The 18,508-nt window shown below is 37.9% G+C and overlaps 1 protein-coding gene across 8 annotated transcripts in view; it reads left to right on the top strand.

Moving 5' to 3' along the window:
* Nucleotides 1-18,508, top strand: part of BBX (BBX high mobility group box domain containing) — a 271,785-nt gene that overhangs the window by 230,378 nt on the left and 22,899 nt on the right. For all 8 annotated transcript variants that reach the window (XM_041743902.1, XM_041743893.1, XM_041743843.1 and 5 more), the window contains 3 exons: nucleotides 2,496-3,504; nucleotides 4,505-4,643; nucleotides 7,831-7,979. In XM_041743902.1, the coding sequence (XP_041599836.1) occupies nucleotides 2,496-3,504; nucleotides 4,505-4,643; nucleotides 7,831-7,979 (1,297 nt within the window). The remainder of the gene's footprint in view (nucleotides 1-2,495; nucleotides 3,505-4,504; nucleotides 4,644-7,830; nucleotides 7,980-18,508) is intronic.

Genomic DNA, 18,508 nt, shown 5'->3' with positions numbered 1-18,508 from the left:
TTATCCAGTGAAAGTAAAACATGCAGGGAAGATTAAATATATCAGTGTTCTAGAATTAAAAGAACATTTTGCTTTGATCTTACCTGTAGTAAGATTTACTAAAGGGAAGTTCTCCGTCTTCATAGCTATTTGCTGAGGCCTAAAAGTTAACTTACAGGATTTCCCAAAAAAGATAGCTCCATCATGAATCGCTAGTACTTCAAATCTTTCCCGTGAATGATCTGAAGGGCTGAGTGCTCTTGTCATATTCATTTTTTTAAAAAACTTGCACGATCTGCCTCCTCTCCCCGTTCTCCACTTTCTTCTCAGACTTACCAATTATAATTCTCACAGAAAGATTTGAGATGTATTGAAAGTAGTAAGGGGAAAAATGTGGTAAAAGAGGATCTGATATTTAATTGAATGTCTCATCTGTTTAAAAAACGAGTTTTATAGATGCTAACATTGCTGATCATTTGACGTTTGATAAACTGGTGTTTTTTTTTTTTTAAAGTATCAATTTCCTTACTCATGGGCTTGATTTCAGTGCTCAGAAAGCCCAGTACGCTTTTTCATCTAAGTTGCTAATACAAAATAGGTAAAATGAATAATGGCTAAGAACTCCTGTGCTGCCCTTGGCCTAATAATCATCATCGTCAGCCTCTTGATGAATCCTCAAAGGCATTGAGGGTAACTTATTGATCTTTGTATTTTTGTTGCTGTTGTTACATAAATTAACCCATTTATTATAGGCTAGCAGCATTTCATGTGGTGGAGCTTCTGCTGCTGGACTTTCAGTCCCTTCAGACTGGTAATGGCAGATGTTTACTGTGGCGGCAGAAGGGCTGGTGTGGTCCAGGCATATCAGCTACCAGGTTCATGCAGGAACCAATCTCCACCTCTCATCTTTTCACCTTGATCTTGCCACAGAAAGAACGAGTGCACTGAGCCTGCTGGCTTATTTCAGTTTTCCTTACCATTTTTCTGAGGAAGGCAACAATAATGAGTCCCATACTTACCAATCATTCCAACCTTCTGGGTGCATTTAGCCATGTCGCCACAAACTAAGTCTAACTTAGTCTAACTAAGTCTAAGCCCACATGGTGGTCTTTTTATCTTTAGGGTCATGGGCCCAGCACTTAAGAGCCTTGCAGGGAATGTTTATGAATGAAAATCCAGGTATTGAAAATAAATTTTACGGTAAGCTGCAATTTCCCCTTTCAGAAAACAGCTTTAGATAGGAGTTTTTGAGGTACCTAGGAGCTGGACAGGAAGATGGCAAGAGTTTCCTTTAAGGTCCTATGCGTGAAATTTGGGGAGTTTAAAAACATAGCCGAATTGCTGCCAGATGTGTTTTGGTATTCAGAATTTTTAAGATTTTAGGAAAATGATACAGTATATGCATCTTACACTATGCAGCTAATTCCCCCAGGGCATAATGCAAATGCATGAAGATTCTGATAGCAAAAGCATATGAATAGTCCCATTATGTATGATGAATTAAGATGTTAAGCAATTTCACATTAGTTCTGGTCAGAATTTGCAGGCGAGTAAGTTCAGATCAGATCAAGTCTGCCATCAAATGAGTCCGAAAAAAAAAAAAAAAAGCCCACCGCCACTTAGTGTTAAGCACTTTTGTGATCCTCAGGTTATCTGTCAGTATCTGAGGACTGTAACGTCTTTTTCATTAACCAAAAGCTTCTGTAGTTATTTAATGAGTCATGTTCTCATTTCTAATTTCAAGTGGATAGGTAAAAAATGTTGCTGTTTTTCTCATTTCCCCAAGAAAAAAGAAAAGGCAAACATGTGAACAGTCTGGGGATCCTCGTTTAGTCAGTATTGCCCTCAGTACATCGTCTCCTGTAGACCTCACAGAATTCTCTAAGACAACTTTTATTTTCATCCTTTTTATTTTACAAAGAAAACAGAAGAGTGAGGGGTAAAATGTCTCATTCTCATTCTAGGCCACAAAGTTAAGCAGGTAGCAAAACTAAGACTCAAACTTGGGTCTTCCAGCTCCGGAGCCCATCTTCCTCCTACAAAATTTGTGTTTTCACAGAAAAAGCTTCTGATGAAGCTGGAAAATGAGAATTCGGGTATATGCTTGTCTGAAGTTTAATGAATATGTCATAGTGCCTCAAGCTTTTGATTAATTTGAGTCATTTAAATTAGTTTGGCAGAAGTGTACCAATTATTGTAAAGTTTGTCTTGATTATTTTTTAAGAGGGATAGGCTTTATTTTTTTAAAGCGATTTTATTTATTTGAGAGAGACAGAGAGAACACGAGACGGGGAGGGCCAAAGGGAGAAGCAGACTCCTCACTGAGTGGAGAACCTGATGCAGGGCTCCATCCTAGGACTCCGGGATCATGACTTGAGCCAAAGGTAGACACCTAACCGACTAAGCCACCCAGGCACTTCAAGAGGGATAGACTTGATGAAAACTTTAAGCTAATTTCAAGTATAGAATAATAAGGCTCTTTTTGTTATTCTCCCATTTTTGTTTGAACCGTTTAGATGTGTCTGGCATCAGAGGGGGTTAAAATGGAGGACTCAAAGCTAATGAAGGCAAAAGAATCAGATGGTGGAAGAATTAAAGAATTGGAGAAGGGAAAGGAACAAAGAGAAATAAGAATGGAGAAAACAGATGAAGCCAGGTTACAGAAGGCAGCAGAATTTGAAAGACCAGCTAAGGAAAATGTCAGAGATTCTAAGGAACTAAGAAATTTTGAGGAGCTACGAATGGATGATATAATGGATATAAAAATGGAAGATCCCAAAGAAATTAAGAAGGAAGAACTAGAGGAAGATCAAAAATGTAGTCACTTCCCTGATTTTTCTTATTCTGCCAGTAGCAAGATCATAATAAGTGATGTTCCCAGTAGAAAGGATCACATGTGCCATCCTCATGGAATTATGATCATTGAAGATCCCACAGCATTAAACAAACCAGAGAAGCTAAAAAAGAAAAAGAAGAAAAGCAAAATGGATCGACATGGAAATGATAAATCCACACCCAAGAAGACTTGCAAAAAGAGGCAGTCTTCAGAGTCCGACATTGAGAGTGTCATGTACACCATTGAAGCCGTTGCAAAGGGAGACTGGGGCATTGAGAAACTTGGAGAAACCCCTCGCAAGAAGGTCCGCACATCCTCAAGTGGCAAGGGAAGCATTTTGGATGCCAAGCCACCAAAGAAAAAAGTGAAATCAAGAGAGAAGAAAATGTCCAAGGAGAAATCCTCAGACACCACCAAAGAGTCAAGACCTCCAGATTTCATTAATATTTCTGCCAGCAAGAACATTTCTGGTGAGGTGCCAGAGGGTATAAAAGCAGAACCATTGACGCCCACGGAGGAGGCATTACCACCCAGCCTATCAGGACAGGCCAAGCCTGAGGAAAGTGACTGTCACAGAAAAATAGAGACTTGTGGCTCCCGGAAATCTGAGAGGTCTTGCAAAGGTGCTCTTTATAAAACCCTGGTGTCTGAAGGCATGCTCACCTCTCTGCGAGCTAATGTTGACAGAGGTAAGCAACTTCTACAAATATGAAAAGAATATGAAAACCTAGCAGGTTTTTCCTTTAGACTCATTGCGAAGAACCACCATAAAGAACAAGATGGTATCAAAACAATATTTTACATTTGTACAGTTCTTTATGGTTTGTTATTTTAACTACATGTTTTCTAGCACCATTGAGGAGATTTTGTATTCTTCTTGTAGGCAGTTCCCAGGATATATGTTCAAAATAAATCAAGCTTTTTTTTTTCCCCCCGTGATATGGGCTGGCTTCTTGTTTTGAAGGATCAGCATTGCATGTTTGGAGCTCTTAGTCTGGTTTTTAAAACTGATGGAAAGAATTTTCTGAATCGTGCAAATATATTCAGCAGAATGTTGACCGATAGGCTCCAAAAGCAAATAACTTATCTAGTCCTCTCCATTAGGTACTCAAAACTAGAATTGAAGTGAAGGGCTCTTTAAAACACTACACCAGTTCATGTGTATACCTTTATTTCATAGAGTGTTTTATATAAATTCATCTGTTTTAAAATATAGCATCTGGCTAGGGAACTACCTCTTGCCAAGCTGAATTCCAACTTAGAGATGTGTGAATACTGGATCTTAACAAGCCCTGAGTGAAGATCCTTGGGAGTACATAGTTCTCCAGGGACATCATTCCAGTAAAGTCTTGGGGAAATTAGAATTAATAGTGCCCACCAGCCAAGGGCTTCCACAGCTTAGTCTGATTCTCTAACGGAAAAGCTGGTACTAGTTAGTCTGTGTCTGGAGTCACACAGTGCACGCTCTGCCCGTTGAGTTATGACAAGACAGCTGACCTCAGAGGCTGGACACTTTTTTTGCATGTTGTATTATTAAAGGTAGTTCATCATGAATCACTTAAAGGACTGTGAAGTTGAAATAGTTATCAGTAGCGTCGTGCAGATGATACCTGAGGAGTCAACAACATCATTTGTAAAACAGCTTCATCCCAGTGTACCAACTGCATTCTTTGTCTTAAATTTCCTTAGGGAAACGAAGCTCAGGAAAAGGAAACTCCTCTGACCATGAAGGGTGTTGGAATGAAGAAAGCTGGACGTTTAACCAGAGTGGGACCAGTGGGAGCAAGAAGTTCAAGAAGACAAAGCCAAAGGAAGATTCTCTCCTTGGGTAAGTACCTGTGAGCACTGTCAGCACCCTGCACAGACCCCGAGTGCGGTAGGTTTTCCGGGGTAGACACAAACCACCGCCTGCTTATTCTCGAGTATTCATCTAGTTAGTGAGCACAGTAAGAAAATAGAAATCCAGTGTGTCACATGATTCCTGCTGTTACCGTGGTTGTGTGAGTGACACTGTCATTCATATTTTAGCTACAGTACAATGTATGTAGACTTTAGACATAGGTCTGAGTTTGAATTGAGGCCCATCATGTAGTAGAGGTGTGACGTTAATATTGCCAGGACACATTTTTCCAACTCAGGTTTACAATGGATATTATATAAGCATGTTTACATTTTGCCCATTTGACTTACTGTACATATTTTATTTAATATTTCTAAAGGTTATGTATATATATTTATAAAATAAGAGGACAGCTCAAAAATATAGGGTAAATACAATTATGTTTCTGCCTCTAACCTTTTTTGTTTAAACCATGTTCTATTGCTGCAAGATAAAAATGTTAGATTGACTATTCCCCTGCTACAGAGAATATTCAGTAATTAATTATGTGTTGAAATGCAGTATCAAGCAATAGCATACATCAAGATAAAATCAATAAGAATTATTTCATTTTTAATGTTATTCCAAAGACTCTTAATATAAAACATTTTGTTGGTTAGGAGATTCAGTACTTTATATTGGTAAGGAAAGTATCTGCATATGCAGTTGTACTATTTTAAAAATCCTTCGAGATTTCTTATTAACCCAATTTGAAAAGAATACATTAAATGGAAATAAGTGCATTTTTATATTTTTTCATAAGTATGTTTAAAGGTATGCAAATTCCATGCGTTCGGAGTATTTGGTTTATTCATAAATATTTGCATTTCTGTTAGTAGAATAATGTATTTTTTTTCCCTTGGAAGTTACAGTGCTTTAAAATCTGGTTAATTCTGAGGCACTAGGTCATCACAAAGTAGGAGAGTGGTAATTATTTCTCGTGTTGCTAAATTCCTTGAGATTTTTTTTCTTTAAGATTTTATTTATTCATAAGAGACACAGAGAGAGAGGCAGAGAAGAGAAGCAGGTTCCATGCAGGGAGCCCCATGTGGGACTCGATCCCAGGACCCCGGAATCATGCCCTGAGCATGAGTCACCCAAGCGTCCCACCTCGAGATTATTTATTTTAAGATGAGATTTTTATAATTCTTAATGTATTTCCTTTCGAATATTGTAAAAGTCCAAAACAGTTCACATTAGTCTTGCTTACACTAAACAGTGACATAATTCTCATATTCATTATTGTCAAATGGTATTTTCAAATGCAAGATTTCCTTAAAAAGTGACCACTGAGTTGAGGACTAATGCTCTCTATCTTCTGGAACAACCATTGCCCTGTGGGTCTAGTCACAGGGAGGAGCAGGCCTCACTGCAGACAGTATGCAGTCCCTGGGGAATAAAGCAGGCATTAAGACTCTCCAGCAGAAAGGTGTCTGATGCTTCCATTAGAAACGGCTGATGCTGTGAGAGGTGATTCCACCAATCTTCTCTGGGAGCAAGAAAAGTTGAAACAGTCCTTTGAAAACCTCTCCCTGAAAAAAGATTGGTGTGGGGGTTGTTTTAGTTTTAATAATTTCTAAGGAAGGCACATGCATGTAACTGGGAGTGTGGCTTTTCTGTAGGCTTTAAGCAACAGTAAACCTCTGCTCTGTCCTGTGTTTCTGCCCTTCCCCCCTTTGTATAGGCCTGTCAGAATTAGACTCTCTGGGTCTGCTTTGTTTAGAACACGCCAACATAGTGCATGAGCAGTGAGAAATGCCAGTTCTCATCAGTGTTCTCTGAGATTTCTAAATAAGCATTTTAACCCCTTGTATCGTAGAAAATGTGTTGTTTGTAGCCACAAAAAATTCACTGAGTATTGGCAGTTCTAATTTTCCAGACCTCCCCCAAGAGAAACAGATGATGATTCTAGGTGAAAAAAGAAAAGAAAAAAAGTCCCAAGAGATCTTATGAGTTCTATCTCACATTTTCATAATTTTCTTTTGGTTTCTCAGAGTATCTGAAAAAGTCACAAATTTATAGATCCCTTTCTGATAGTATCTGGTTATTATCTGATTTTCCATTAGTATAGATGTTTCAAACTGCAAAAAAAAAAAAAATGGTTTTATTAATGACGGAGCATCACCCCCACCTACCACCCTCCCTGCTTTGATAGAACGTAGTAATGGCTTTTTTTCCATTGACCATTCTGATAGTCATCAGAATGTCTGGTCTCTGCTGCCCAACTCTTAATAGTTTTAGGTGGACAGACCTCAAGTATATGCCCTAAGCAGCAGCCTGACACATTAGCTCTTAGCTTCTTATAAGCTAACTCAAAGCTGCTCTCTTCCCAGAATGCCTTCCATTTTGCATCCATAGCCATTCTGCTGTAGTTTCTCCCATCTGTTTGGGTTTCATCTTAGTTAATAAGTCTGAGCAAGTGAAAGGATCCAGGAGGCATGCTGCCATGGCTGGGTGGAGGCCTTAGAGACAGTCAGAAGCAGCCTGAGGATTCCCCAACTTTGCTGGTGCCATTTCTGAACTCATCCATGGTTTGCCTTAAAGCATAGCTGCCTCTCTGCCAGTGTGTTCATTGAAAACTGGCTTTCCTTGTTGTTGAGTACTTTATCATCATCCTGGTCAACTCTCCAGAATTTTTCCGATACTCAGAATTTTTGTTTGTGCTTTCTTTGTGTGTTGGATATGTTTTAATCAAGTACTAGTCAATAAATTTTTTTTTTTAAAACAAACCTCATAAAAGTACTGGTATATACTACATTACCAATAAGCTTGCCAATATAGATACATAAATATGAATCTTTAGAATGAGAAACTTGTCTGGATGGAATATGCTTTGTATTGAACTTCATGAGAAATATCCATGCCAGTGGAGAAAACTTCAAAAATATTCTTTTATTTTAAATCATGCTTTTGCTTTTCTAAGGGCAATAGGTAAGCTTCCATGTGAATTGATTGCAAAAACTGTGCTGATAAATCTTCTCAGATGTTTTTTGTCCTTGCACAGAATCTATCAACAGTGCCCTAATTCTCGGGGACCCTGTTTTCAAATGGAATATCTTAAAATCTATCTTGTATTATTTTCTGCTTAAATGTTTATGTCATGTGCTGATCGATTCTATGACCCTTCTCTTATTAGCTCAGCAAAGCTGGATGAAGAATTTGAAAAAAAATTCAACAGCCTTCCTCAATATAGTCCTGTTACATTTGACCGGAAATGCGTACCTGTCCCAAGGAAAAAGAAAAAGACTGGAAACATGTCCTCCGAACCGACTAAAACCAGCAAAGGTTAGATGTGTGCTATGCCTCCTGCCGCGACGCCGGGCATCTCAGTGCTGCTCTGCACTTTTGCCACTCCATTTAGATACGTAACGATTTAGTTGGAGGTAGTGAGGCAGTAGCCAGTTGGAATTTTAGCTTGCTTCCTGGGATGACTATGCTTCCTCCCTCACTTCTCGCTCCCTTCTTCCCTCCTTACCCTCCTCAGCCTCTGCTCTCTGCCATCTCAGCATGCACATTTGGCCTCACAGATGTGGCTGTGTTGACAGTGTTACACGTGATCTTGGACTTTGTGCTCTCCAGAATCCTAACTTGGAGATGTGGAGCTTTTCTTGAGCAGAAACTGCTGGCCGAGCCTATTCCTTCTGTTCAACATCTGTGATGGGTCTGACTCTGGAGACCCTGAGATCGTTCTATGTGCCTAAAATGAAAACTCTATTCCTTACCAGCCGTATGAACCAAATGAAAATAAAGCCCAATGCAAATATTACTCTAGCAGTACACTGAAATTGGTTTTGCTAAGTTTAACAAAATACTATTTGAGCATATTCATTTTGAAGAATATCAGAGAGTCTTCCTGTGGATATCCGGGAGGCGTTTACCTTTATCAGCATGAGTTGGGTGGGTACCAGCATTCATCAAGAGCAACACTGTAGTTCAAGGAGGGGTTTTAAAGAGTGAGTGTGAGACCCCCGTTACACATGGGGTGGGGACTTGGGTTCTGCATCGTAGCCTGCTCAGAGGACATTCAAGCACAGTAAAGGACTGTTTTTGCCAAAAATGATGGCATTGCTCATGTTGAGAAACCTGTCTTCTGATTTTGCTTAGATCTAAAGATTGGTGAGGAAATGTACCTCCAGTTTTCCATACAGAAGTGAAAGACTTCATTCTCTTAGTCTCCTATAAGGATAGTAAATGGAGAGATGAGGAACTGGTGTGGCCAAGTTTTGGTTGCTTGTAGAATTTGATGGAAGAGTTTTTTAATCACCCTGCAGAAGTGGCTGCCTGTTGCCTGTTTCATGTCAAATCCGATAAATTCCCCTTTTTTGGTGTATTTTAGATGGATGGGGGGAGATACAATATGATATGTCTCCTTCTATAAATCTTGCCAAATCCTGGCATTCGTGGATTAATGATCAGAGATAAGTATTAATGAGCAGGTACAATTTCATGTATTTAAGGACTATACAAGGTCTAGGAAAAATAATGGTTTCTTTGAAGAAAGTTAAACCTTTCTCCCTCAAACCTAAAACCACCTTTGCACACACTGCAGTTGACAGAACTGAGGTGAGTCACTTGACGTCTGTATCTCAAGATAGATCTGTATGGCTGAAGAAAATTCCCCCTTCGTGATTAAAGGCAGAGAGGAATGTAAACGTGATTTCAGAATTAGCTGGGTTTGCCTCTGTGGTCAATAAAAACAAGTCTAGTGAATAAAGAATTAAAAAAGAAATGTTGCATCACCAAGTTTGCTCATCTGGGAAAATAAAATAGGGTTGTATTGAGATCTTCCAAGATAAGTAGGAAGGAAATAAAGTAGCCTTGTTGACAGGTAGGTAGCTGAGCACTGTAATGGATTACCAAATGAAATGACAGTCTTTGTGCCCTAGAGACATCTAGAAATAGGCAGAGTAGTCCGGGAGCCCAAAGATGCCAGGCATCTTGAGGTCCCATAATTCTTGGATTTAAAGTTGCTGATAAATACCTGACAAGCCAATAAAATGGAACTTAATTGATTGATGTACAGGATGTATTCTCTTCTTCTACTCCTGGTAGTTTGAGACATTCATTTTAAAGCCCTGAAGTTGGCCAAATTATCTATCAGGGAATGTAACAATAGATTTATTTTTGTAAAAGCTATAAAAACCCTGAGTTAGGATCTATTTTCATGAGGCCTTCTCTTGGGTCTTAGTTATCTGTTATATGTTTTTCCTCTCCCATCTGAGATTAACAGTATTTCTTTTGATGTGAAATAGCTTTTTGGAGCTTTGGATTATACTTCATACAGTATGATCTTAACTCTTCTGTTATGCCTCTCAAGCCACAAAGTCACTGGTTCCTTACAGTATATCAGTAATTACGTAGATAGGAAGTCTTTCAAGACTTTGGATTTTATTCTGCATTCTGACTCATGGAGCAAAAGGCAGTTAAAGCAAAACTAAATAACATATTCTCTATTTAGCAAACTAAAGAAATAGGATTTGTAACTAATTGTAATTTGGCATTAGCAGCACCAGTGTACTATCCTACAAGTTATTAATGAAATTATCATACCAGCTGTGCTATAATTGCCTGATCTTTGGAGGATAGAGAAGATTGTTTTCTTAGACTCTAGACTCTTTGCACCTTTGCATAATGAATCGTTCAAAGCAAAAACTCTGTATGAGATCATCAGTTTATTAATCAAAGAGCATGTGTCCATAGGAAACCTCATTTCTCCACCAACAATTTGTTATTTTGTCTATATTTTCTCGATTGTGTTTATCATTCAGCAGTTATTACATTTTTTCCCTGCCTTATACTACATACTTATTTTAGCTACTCCAGCTTATATAAAATGTATAGAATTTTTCTGAAATGCTATCTAGAATTCTGTAATCTCAACAACATAGTATCTCCTTGGGTTTACACTTCTGCTTCCCCGGTGGCCTCCTTATTTGTATCTGTATTTCCAAGGAGTCTCTTCCTCTTGTCCACTGTCCCCTCCACTATCTCTGCCCTGTCCCTCATGTATATGATGAGTCTTGTCAAAAATTCTACAGCAAAAATGGATGAAAGTAACTAGATGCCACCTTGCTCTGACTGGGCTCAGGCTACATTATAGTAGGTAGAGTACAATGACTTAGGAAAAGAATTCCCTTTTGCTTCTAAGAACAAATTACCTAGTAAATTTTAATCCATCTGACTTCTGGTGCAGCTCAGCTGAGACAGCTTGTGCCTGCAGTGTTTTCTGGTGTATCTCTTATAGTTACTTGTATATATTCAAATGAAGGCTTTAAATTAATAGTCTAAATTTAATTGTAACTTAAGAGATAGGTTTTGACACATTACTTTAAGTATATTGTTAATGTATGAGGCACTTTGTATAAAAGTATCAGAAGTCAGAGTGCTCTACAGAATAGTAATTTTCAGACAAAGTAGGGTCATGAAGAAAAAGTTAATTGAGTTCAACTTGGAGTGTTTAAATTATGTCCCTGCTTGACCTTTGACTTCACTTCTCCTTCTGTAGGTCTTCAGACTTCTCACATTGTTCCTTAGCCTATTATCAAACATGCTGTTGCTCCTCATTTTTCTTCCAATTCATGCTTATATTTTAAGATTGGAATTCCCAGTGATTTAAGGATTTGGGATTGTAAAAAATCACAATGGTAATAAGAGAAGCAGGTTTACAAAATTAAAGCTTGGGAAACAGAATCCCCCCTGTGTGGGACTGAACCAAACTGAGGATACTCTTAGTTGGAGAGAACAAAGAGCTGATGTCAGCCAGACCAGCCCTTCGTATCAGGAAGTGATAGCTGCCAGTTCAAGCAGAACTCTGTATTTGCCCTGTTAACTGTTGGAGCAACTTCATTGCCACCAGATATTTTCAGGAACGTGGTGTAATGTAACCCTGAGTTCCTTAACAGGGCATTCATGTCCAGCCCGATGAGGTAGTTCCTACCCCTCAAGTGAATCTAAACTTGATTGGGGCTGGTTTACTGAGACTTGTTCAAGTCAGCAGATCCACATGCCCAGCAGGACTTTGCTATAAATTATCACGAGGGAATTTATTATTTCTTTGGTTATTTATTATTTATGTGTCTATTACAAAAATGACAGCCTAGTTTTAAAATAAAACTTATGCTCTCTTTGTAGCTTAGAAACAGAAAACCTTAGAACCTGGACATAAGCCAACACCACTCGAGTCATGTGTAACATTTGTTCCCTACCACAGTTCCAAAGAACAGGGCTCACACTTCATTCACCTTACCTGGTGACCTTGAAAAAAGTATCATACCGGGCCAATACTGGTGTGGCTCCTGGGTCACACTACAGCTCTGTACCCCCAAAATGTCCATTCTTTAGCAACCCAGAAACAGCATTGATGTTTTAGAAAGGTTACTATTCATGTCTTTGTGGCACCCCTCTTATCCTCTCAAAATGGGGTTTTATATTTTCTACCCAGCTGTGAAGTTGGGTGCAAAGGAGATGGATATATCATCACAGTACAGGCCATCCCATAAAGTAGAGGCCCTAAAGTTGAGGTGGTCCTAAGCTAGTTTACTTACCAGCAGCAAGTGATTTTTGTAATAAGGACGTAGACGAACTCTTTCAAGAAATTTGATAGGGAGATGAAGGAAAGAGATGGAATTGGAACATGAGGTTAGAAGTTTAGTGAACAACTATTGGAATTTTTTAAAGATAATCTCTATCCCTGACGTGGGGCTATAACTCAAAACCCCAAGATCAGAAGTTGCAAGCTTTACCAAGTAAGCCAGCCAGGTGCCCTTGTTTGCAATTTTTTTTTTTTTTTTTTTGGCTTTCTGAATAATTCCTTCTAAATCTCTTCCCCGCTTTTCTCTTCCTACCTTCTTTTTCCCTCCATGTATGTTTCTGCATTAATATAATTAAAGGAAAAAATGGTAGTAAAGGTCCTTATATTTGCTATTTATTACAAATTTTTGACTATTTCCTGTAGACAGAATGTCACATGTATGTACCATAATAGTGAGCAGAAGTCAGATTGTTCATTTCTTGACTCTGAAATTGCACTTCTCAGTGACTGCAATTATATCTTATCTATTACTCCTTCAAGTTTGTCAATTTCTTTTTTATCTGAAGTTTTGTTTTATAGCTATAGTTTGGGGGATGGCTAGGAGCAAGGAAGTTTAAAAATAAAAGTTTACAGAAGCTCCTCTATGTACTAAATCACTCTGGATGTTCTTTTCTCATGTTAAAATTGACAACCTCTATCTTTAGCTTTGTCTTTAAATTGTACTTTTCAGATTTCACTGAGTATGGTTGGGTCTGAAAATATGTATCCTTTTCTTCTTTCCTAACCTATTTCATCCATCCTTATGGTCCCTAAGAGGTCTCAGAATTGTTTTTCTGCATTCTTCCACTTTTGTTTCCTGTGAATGCCTGTGTGTCATTCTGGTCCACCAGCCCTGAGTTTCCAGGTTGTATAAAACACGTAGGAGGCAGTGACTGCAAATGGATTATAAAGAATACCTGTAACATTAATGTAGTATGTACACATGATATATATTTTTGTATTTATTTTCTTTCCCTCGTTGCTCACTTTTTCTGAAAAAAAAAATCAACAAGACATTTTCTATTTCTATTTCAAACTACCACCAGCTAATCCAGAAGTATTTATTTTTCATTATTTAAAAGGATGGCGTGATATAGTCATCAAAAAACACTTGCACAACTTTCTGTTATCAGTAATAATAGTGACAGCTGTCATTCCTTGAGCTCTTCCTTTGTGCCAACCAATGGTTTAAGAGCTTTGTTTGTTCATACAATAAATACTATTCAGAACCAATCCTCTGCTAAACACCATTCTAACATATAGAATATATTTGTGAATGAAAACAGAGAACCCTGCTGCCATGGTGGTTACATTATGGCAGGAGTACCAGACTATAAACAAGCCTAAACACTAAGCAAAGCATATATAATGCGTTAGAAGATGAGAAGTTCTATGGAAAAAAAAAAAAGTTTGATGGAACAACTAGGCAAAAGATCAACAAGAAAAGAGAAGACTTGAACTTGAGCACTAGACCTGACAGACATAGGTGTGTACCTCATTTTATCGCACTTAGCAGGTATAGGGTTGTTTACAAATTGAAGGTCCATATCAATCCTCTGTCAAGCAAGGCTATCGCCATTCCAACATTTACTCATTTGGTGTCTCTGTGTCATACTTTGGTCATCTGTGATCAGTGATTACAACTCAGATAAAATAGCATTTTTTAAAAGATTCTATCTTTATTATTTAGAGAGAGGGAGAGTGGAGGAAGGGGCAGAAGGAAAGAGAGACTCTTAAGCAGATAACAAGCTGAGTGTGGAGCCCGATGCAGGACTCAATCTCACCATCCTGAGATCATTACCTGAGCCGAAATCAAGAGTCAGATGCTCAACCAACTGAACCACCCAAGTGTCTCATGGTTAGCATTTTTTAGCAATAAAGTATTTTTTCATTAAAGTATGTACATTTTTTGGTAGACCTAATTTTATTGGACACCTAATAGACTATGGTATAGTGTAAACATAACTTTTATATGCACTGGAAAACCAAAACATTCATTTGTTTCACTTCATTACAATGTTTGCTTTATTGCAGTTGTCTGGAACCAGACTAATATTTCCAAGCTTTGCCTTTATATTAAACACTCCACCAATCAATTGTAGAATATACATTCTTCTCAAGTGCACGTAAGAACAGTCTCTAGAATGCACTATACAGTAGGCCGTAAAATAAACCAAAACATTTAAAAGGATTGAAGTAGTTCAAATTATATTTTCTGATCATAGTGGAATAAAATTAAAAATGAACAGCAGGAAAATGTTTGGGAAACTCAGAAATATATGGAGATTAAGGAATACATTCTAAATAGCCAGTAAGTTAGTGCTCACTTGGGCAGCACATATACTCAATAACCAATAAGGCCAAGAAGAAACTAATAAGGAAATCAGAAAATACTTTGAGATGAATAAATATGAAAATACAACGTGCCAAAATTTATGGGACACAACTAAGACTGCTTAGAGCAGAGTTTATAGCTGTAAATGTATATATCAAGAAAGAAAAAAGATCTCAAATCAATAATCAGAGTTACATATCAATAAATTAGATAACCTATGTGAACTGGATAATTCCTAGAAAGCACAAACTACCAATACTGACTTAAGAAATAGTTTGAATAGAACAATAACTACTAAAGAAATTGAATTTAGTAATCACAGAAGTACCAAAGGGGGTGGGGGGGACACAGACCCAGGCTTCACTGCTAAATTCTATCAAACATTTAAAGAAGAATTAATATCAATTTTTCACAAGCTCATTTCAAATAAGAAGAGGAGGGAATGTTTTCTAATTAATTCCATGAAACCAATTATCACCCTAATGTCAAAACTAGACAAAAATATCACAAGAAAAACCAGAGGTCATAGCTCTTCCAAATACAGACATAAAAATCATTAACAAAATACTACAAACCAAATCCAGCAATGTATAATAAGAATTATACCATTACCAAGCAAGATTTTACTCCCAGAACGCAAGGTTAGTTTAACATCCAAAAAGTCAATTAATGTAATATACTATATCAATAAAACAACAACAGAAAATTCACATAATCCTCTTAATAGATACAGAACATGTTTCATGAGAATATTCAACAAACTCAGAGTAGTTGATAAAGGGCATCTACAAAAATCACACAACATCGTATTTAATAGTGAAAGACAATACTTGCCCCCCCTAAGGTAGGGAACAAAATAAGGATGTCTACTCCCAGCCCTTTTGTTCAACATTGTAGTTGAGGTTCTAGCCAGGGCAATTAGGCAAGAAAAAGAAACAAAAGACATGTATATTGAGTAAAGGAAGAAGAAGAACTATTTCTATTCACAGATGACATGATGTTTTACATAGAGAACCTAAGGTGTCCCCAGAAGAACTACTTATGAATGAATGAGTTCAACAGGGTTGTAGGACACACAAAAAAGTTGGAATTTGGAGAAAGGGGAACCCTCTTGCACTGTTGGTGGAAATGCCAGCTGGTGTAGCCACTCTGGAGAACAATATGGTGGTTCCTCAAAAAGCTAAAAATAGAACTACCCTATGATCCAGCAATTGCACTACTAGGTATTTACCCAAAGGATACAAAAATACATATTCATAGAAGTACATGCATCCCAGTGTTTATAGCAGCATTATCAACAATAGCCAAAATATGGAAGGAGCCCAAATGCCCATTGACTGATGAATGGCTAAAGATGTGATGTGTGTGTGTGTGTGTGTGTGTGTGTGTGTGTGTACACAATAGAATACTATTCAGCCATCCAAAAGAACAAAATTTTGCCATTTGCAACGATGTGAATGAAGCTAGAGTGTATTATGCCAAGTGAAATAAGTCAATCAAATAAAGACATATACCATATGATTTCACTTTGTGGAATTTAAGAAACAAAATGGTTGAACATTCAGAAGGGGGGAAAAAGAGAGATGGAAACATTGTAAGAGATTCTTAACCATAGAGAACAAATGGAGGGTTGATGGAGGGATAGATTGATGATGGTATTAAAGGAGGGCACTTGTTATGATGAGCAGTGGGTATTGTATGTAAATGATGAACTACTGAACTCTGCTCCTGAAACCAATATTGAACTGTATGTCAACTAACTAGAATTTAAATTGTTTTTTTTTTTTTTAATTTTTATTTATCTATGATAGTCATACAGAGAGAGAGAGAGGCAGAGACACAGGCAGAGGGAGAAGCAGGCTCCATGCACCGGGAGCCTGACATGGGATTCGATCCCGGGTCTCCAGGATCGCGCCCTGGGCCAAAGGCAGGTGCCAAACCGCTGCGCCACCCAGGGATCCCAACTAACTAGAATTTAAATTAGAAAAATCAGGGGCAGCCCCAGTGGCGCAGCGGTTTAGTGCTGCCTGCAGCCTAGAGCGTGATCCTGGAGACCCTGGATCGAGTCCTACGTCAGGCTCTCTGCCTGATGCCTGCTTCTCCCTCTGCCTGTGTCTCTGCCTCTCTCTCTCTGTCTCTATGAATAAATAAATAAATAAAAATCTTTTAAAAAATTTAGAAAAATCAGTTGTATCTCCATATAATTTCAATGACAATCTAAAAGTGAATTTAGGAAAACAATTCATTTATAATAACATCAAAAAGAGTAAAGTACGTAGGAATAAATTTAACAAAAGATGTGCAGCACATTGAAAACTACAAAATATTGTTGAAAGAAAGACAATCGTAAGAAATGGAAAAACATCCCATGTTCATGGATTGGAAGACTTAATATTGTTAAGGTGGAAACAGTCCTTCAAATTAATCTATGATTCAACCCAATCCCTGTTAGAATGACATTTTCTTTTATAGATATTAAGAGATCCTAAAATAAATATGGAATTGAGAGGGATTCAGAATGGCCAAAGTAATTTTTTCAATTTCAAAACTAGCCACAGAAACCAGTAGGCAAGAAGAGAGGGTGGTACTGACATAGTTACATAGGTAGTGGAATAGAATTGAGGACCCAGAAATAGACCTATTAGGCCAACAGTTTTTTAATGAGGAAGCCAGTAGAACTCAGTGGGAAAAAGAATAGTCTTTTCAAAATGATGCTGGGACAACTCAATAACTACATACAAAAGAATGAATTTGGACTGTAAACTTACCTCACACAATATACAAAAATTAACTTGAAATGGAACAAAGACCTCTTTGTAAAAGCTAAAGCTATAAAACTTTATGAGGAAAACATCGAGGTCAATCTTAAAAAAAAAAAAAAGAAAAAAGATTTTATTGATTTATTCATGAGAGACCCAGAGAGAGAGAGAGAGAGAGAGAGAGAGAGAGGCCCAGACACAGGCAGAGGGAGAAGCAGGCTCCATGCAGGGAGCCTGACGTGGGACTGAATCCCAGGTCTCCAGGATCACACCCTGGGCTGAAGGCAACGCTAAACGGCTGAGCCACCCGGGCTGCCCCCATAGAGGTCAATCTTAATGACCTCAGATTTGGCCATGGATCCTTTAATATGACACCAAAATACAAAGTAAATAGATTTGACTCTTTCAAAATTTAAAACTTTTGTGCTTCATAGGACATTAATAAAGAAAAAAGACAGTCCACAGAATGTGAGAAAATATTTACAAACTACATATCTGATAAAGGACTTTTCTCTAGAATATATAAAGTACTCCTACAACTCAATAAAAAGAAAGACAACTCAGTCTAAAAATGGACAAATTAGGGGATCCCTGGGTGACTCAGCAGTTTAGCGCCTGCCTTTGGCCCGGGGTGCGGTCCTGGAGTCCCAGGATCCAGTCCTGCATCGGGCTCCCGGCATGGAGCCTGCTTCTCCCTCCTCCTGTGTGTCTTCCTCTCTCTCTCTATGTCTATCATAAATAAATCTTTAAAAAAATTTTTTTTTTAAAAATGGACAAATTATAAGAATCAACATTTCTCTAAAGAAGGTATACAAATGGCCTGTGAGCCCTTGAAAAGAGGATTGATATTATCAGTCACCCAGAAAATGCAAATCAAAACTATAATTAAAGAAATTCAGCCTTATGATGGTCATAATCAAAGACAAGGATGTTAAATAGTCTGGCAGTTCCTCCAAAAGCTTATAAACATATGGTAATATGACCTAGCAATTCTACTGCTAGGTATATGTTCAAAAAAAATGAACATGCTTGTCCACACAAGAAGCTTATATATGAATATCCATAACAGGTTGATTCATAATATCCAAAACGTGGAAACAACCCAGATGTCTATCAGCTGATGAGTGAACAAACAAAATGTTGCATATCC

The sequence above is a fragment of the Vulpes lagopus genome, chromosome 1, assembly GCF_018345385.1.
Source record: "Vulpes lagopus strain Blue_001 chromosome 1, ASM1834538v1, whole genome shotgun sequence".
Lineage (NCBI taxonomy): Eukaryota > Metazoa > Chordata > Mammalia > Carnivora > Canidae > Vulpes > Vulpes lagopus.
Note: the sequence above shows the minus strand (reverse complement) of the source record. Positions and strands in the feature narration are given on the sequence as shown.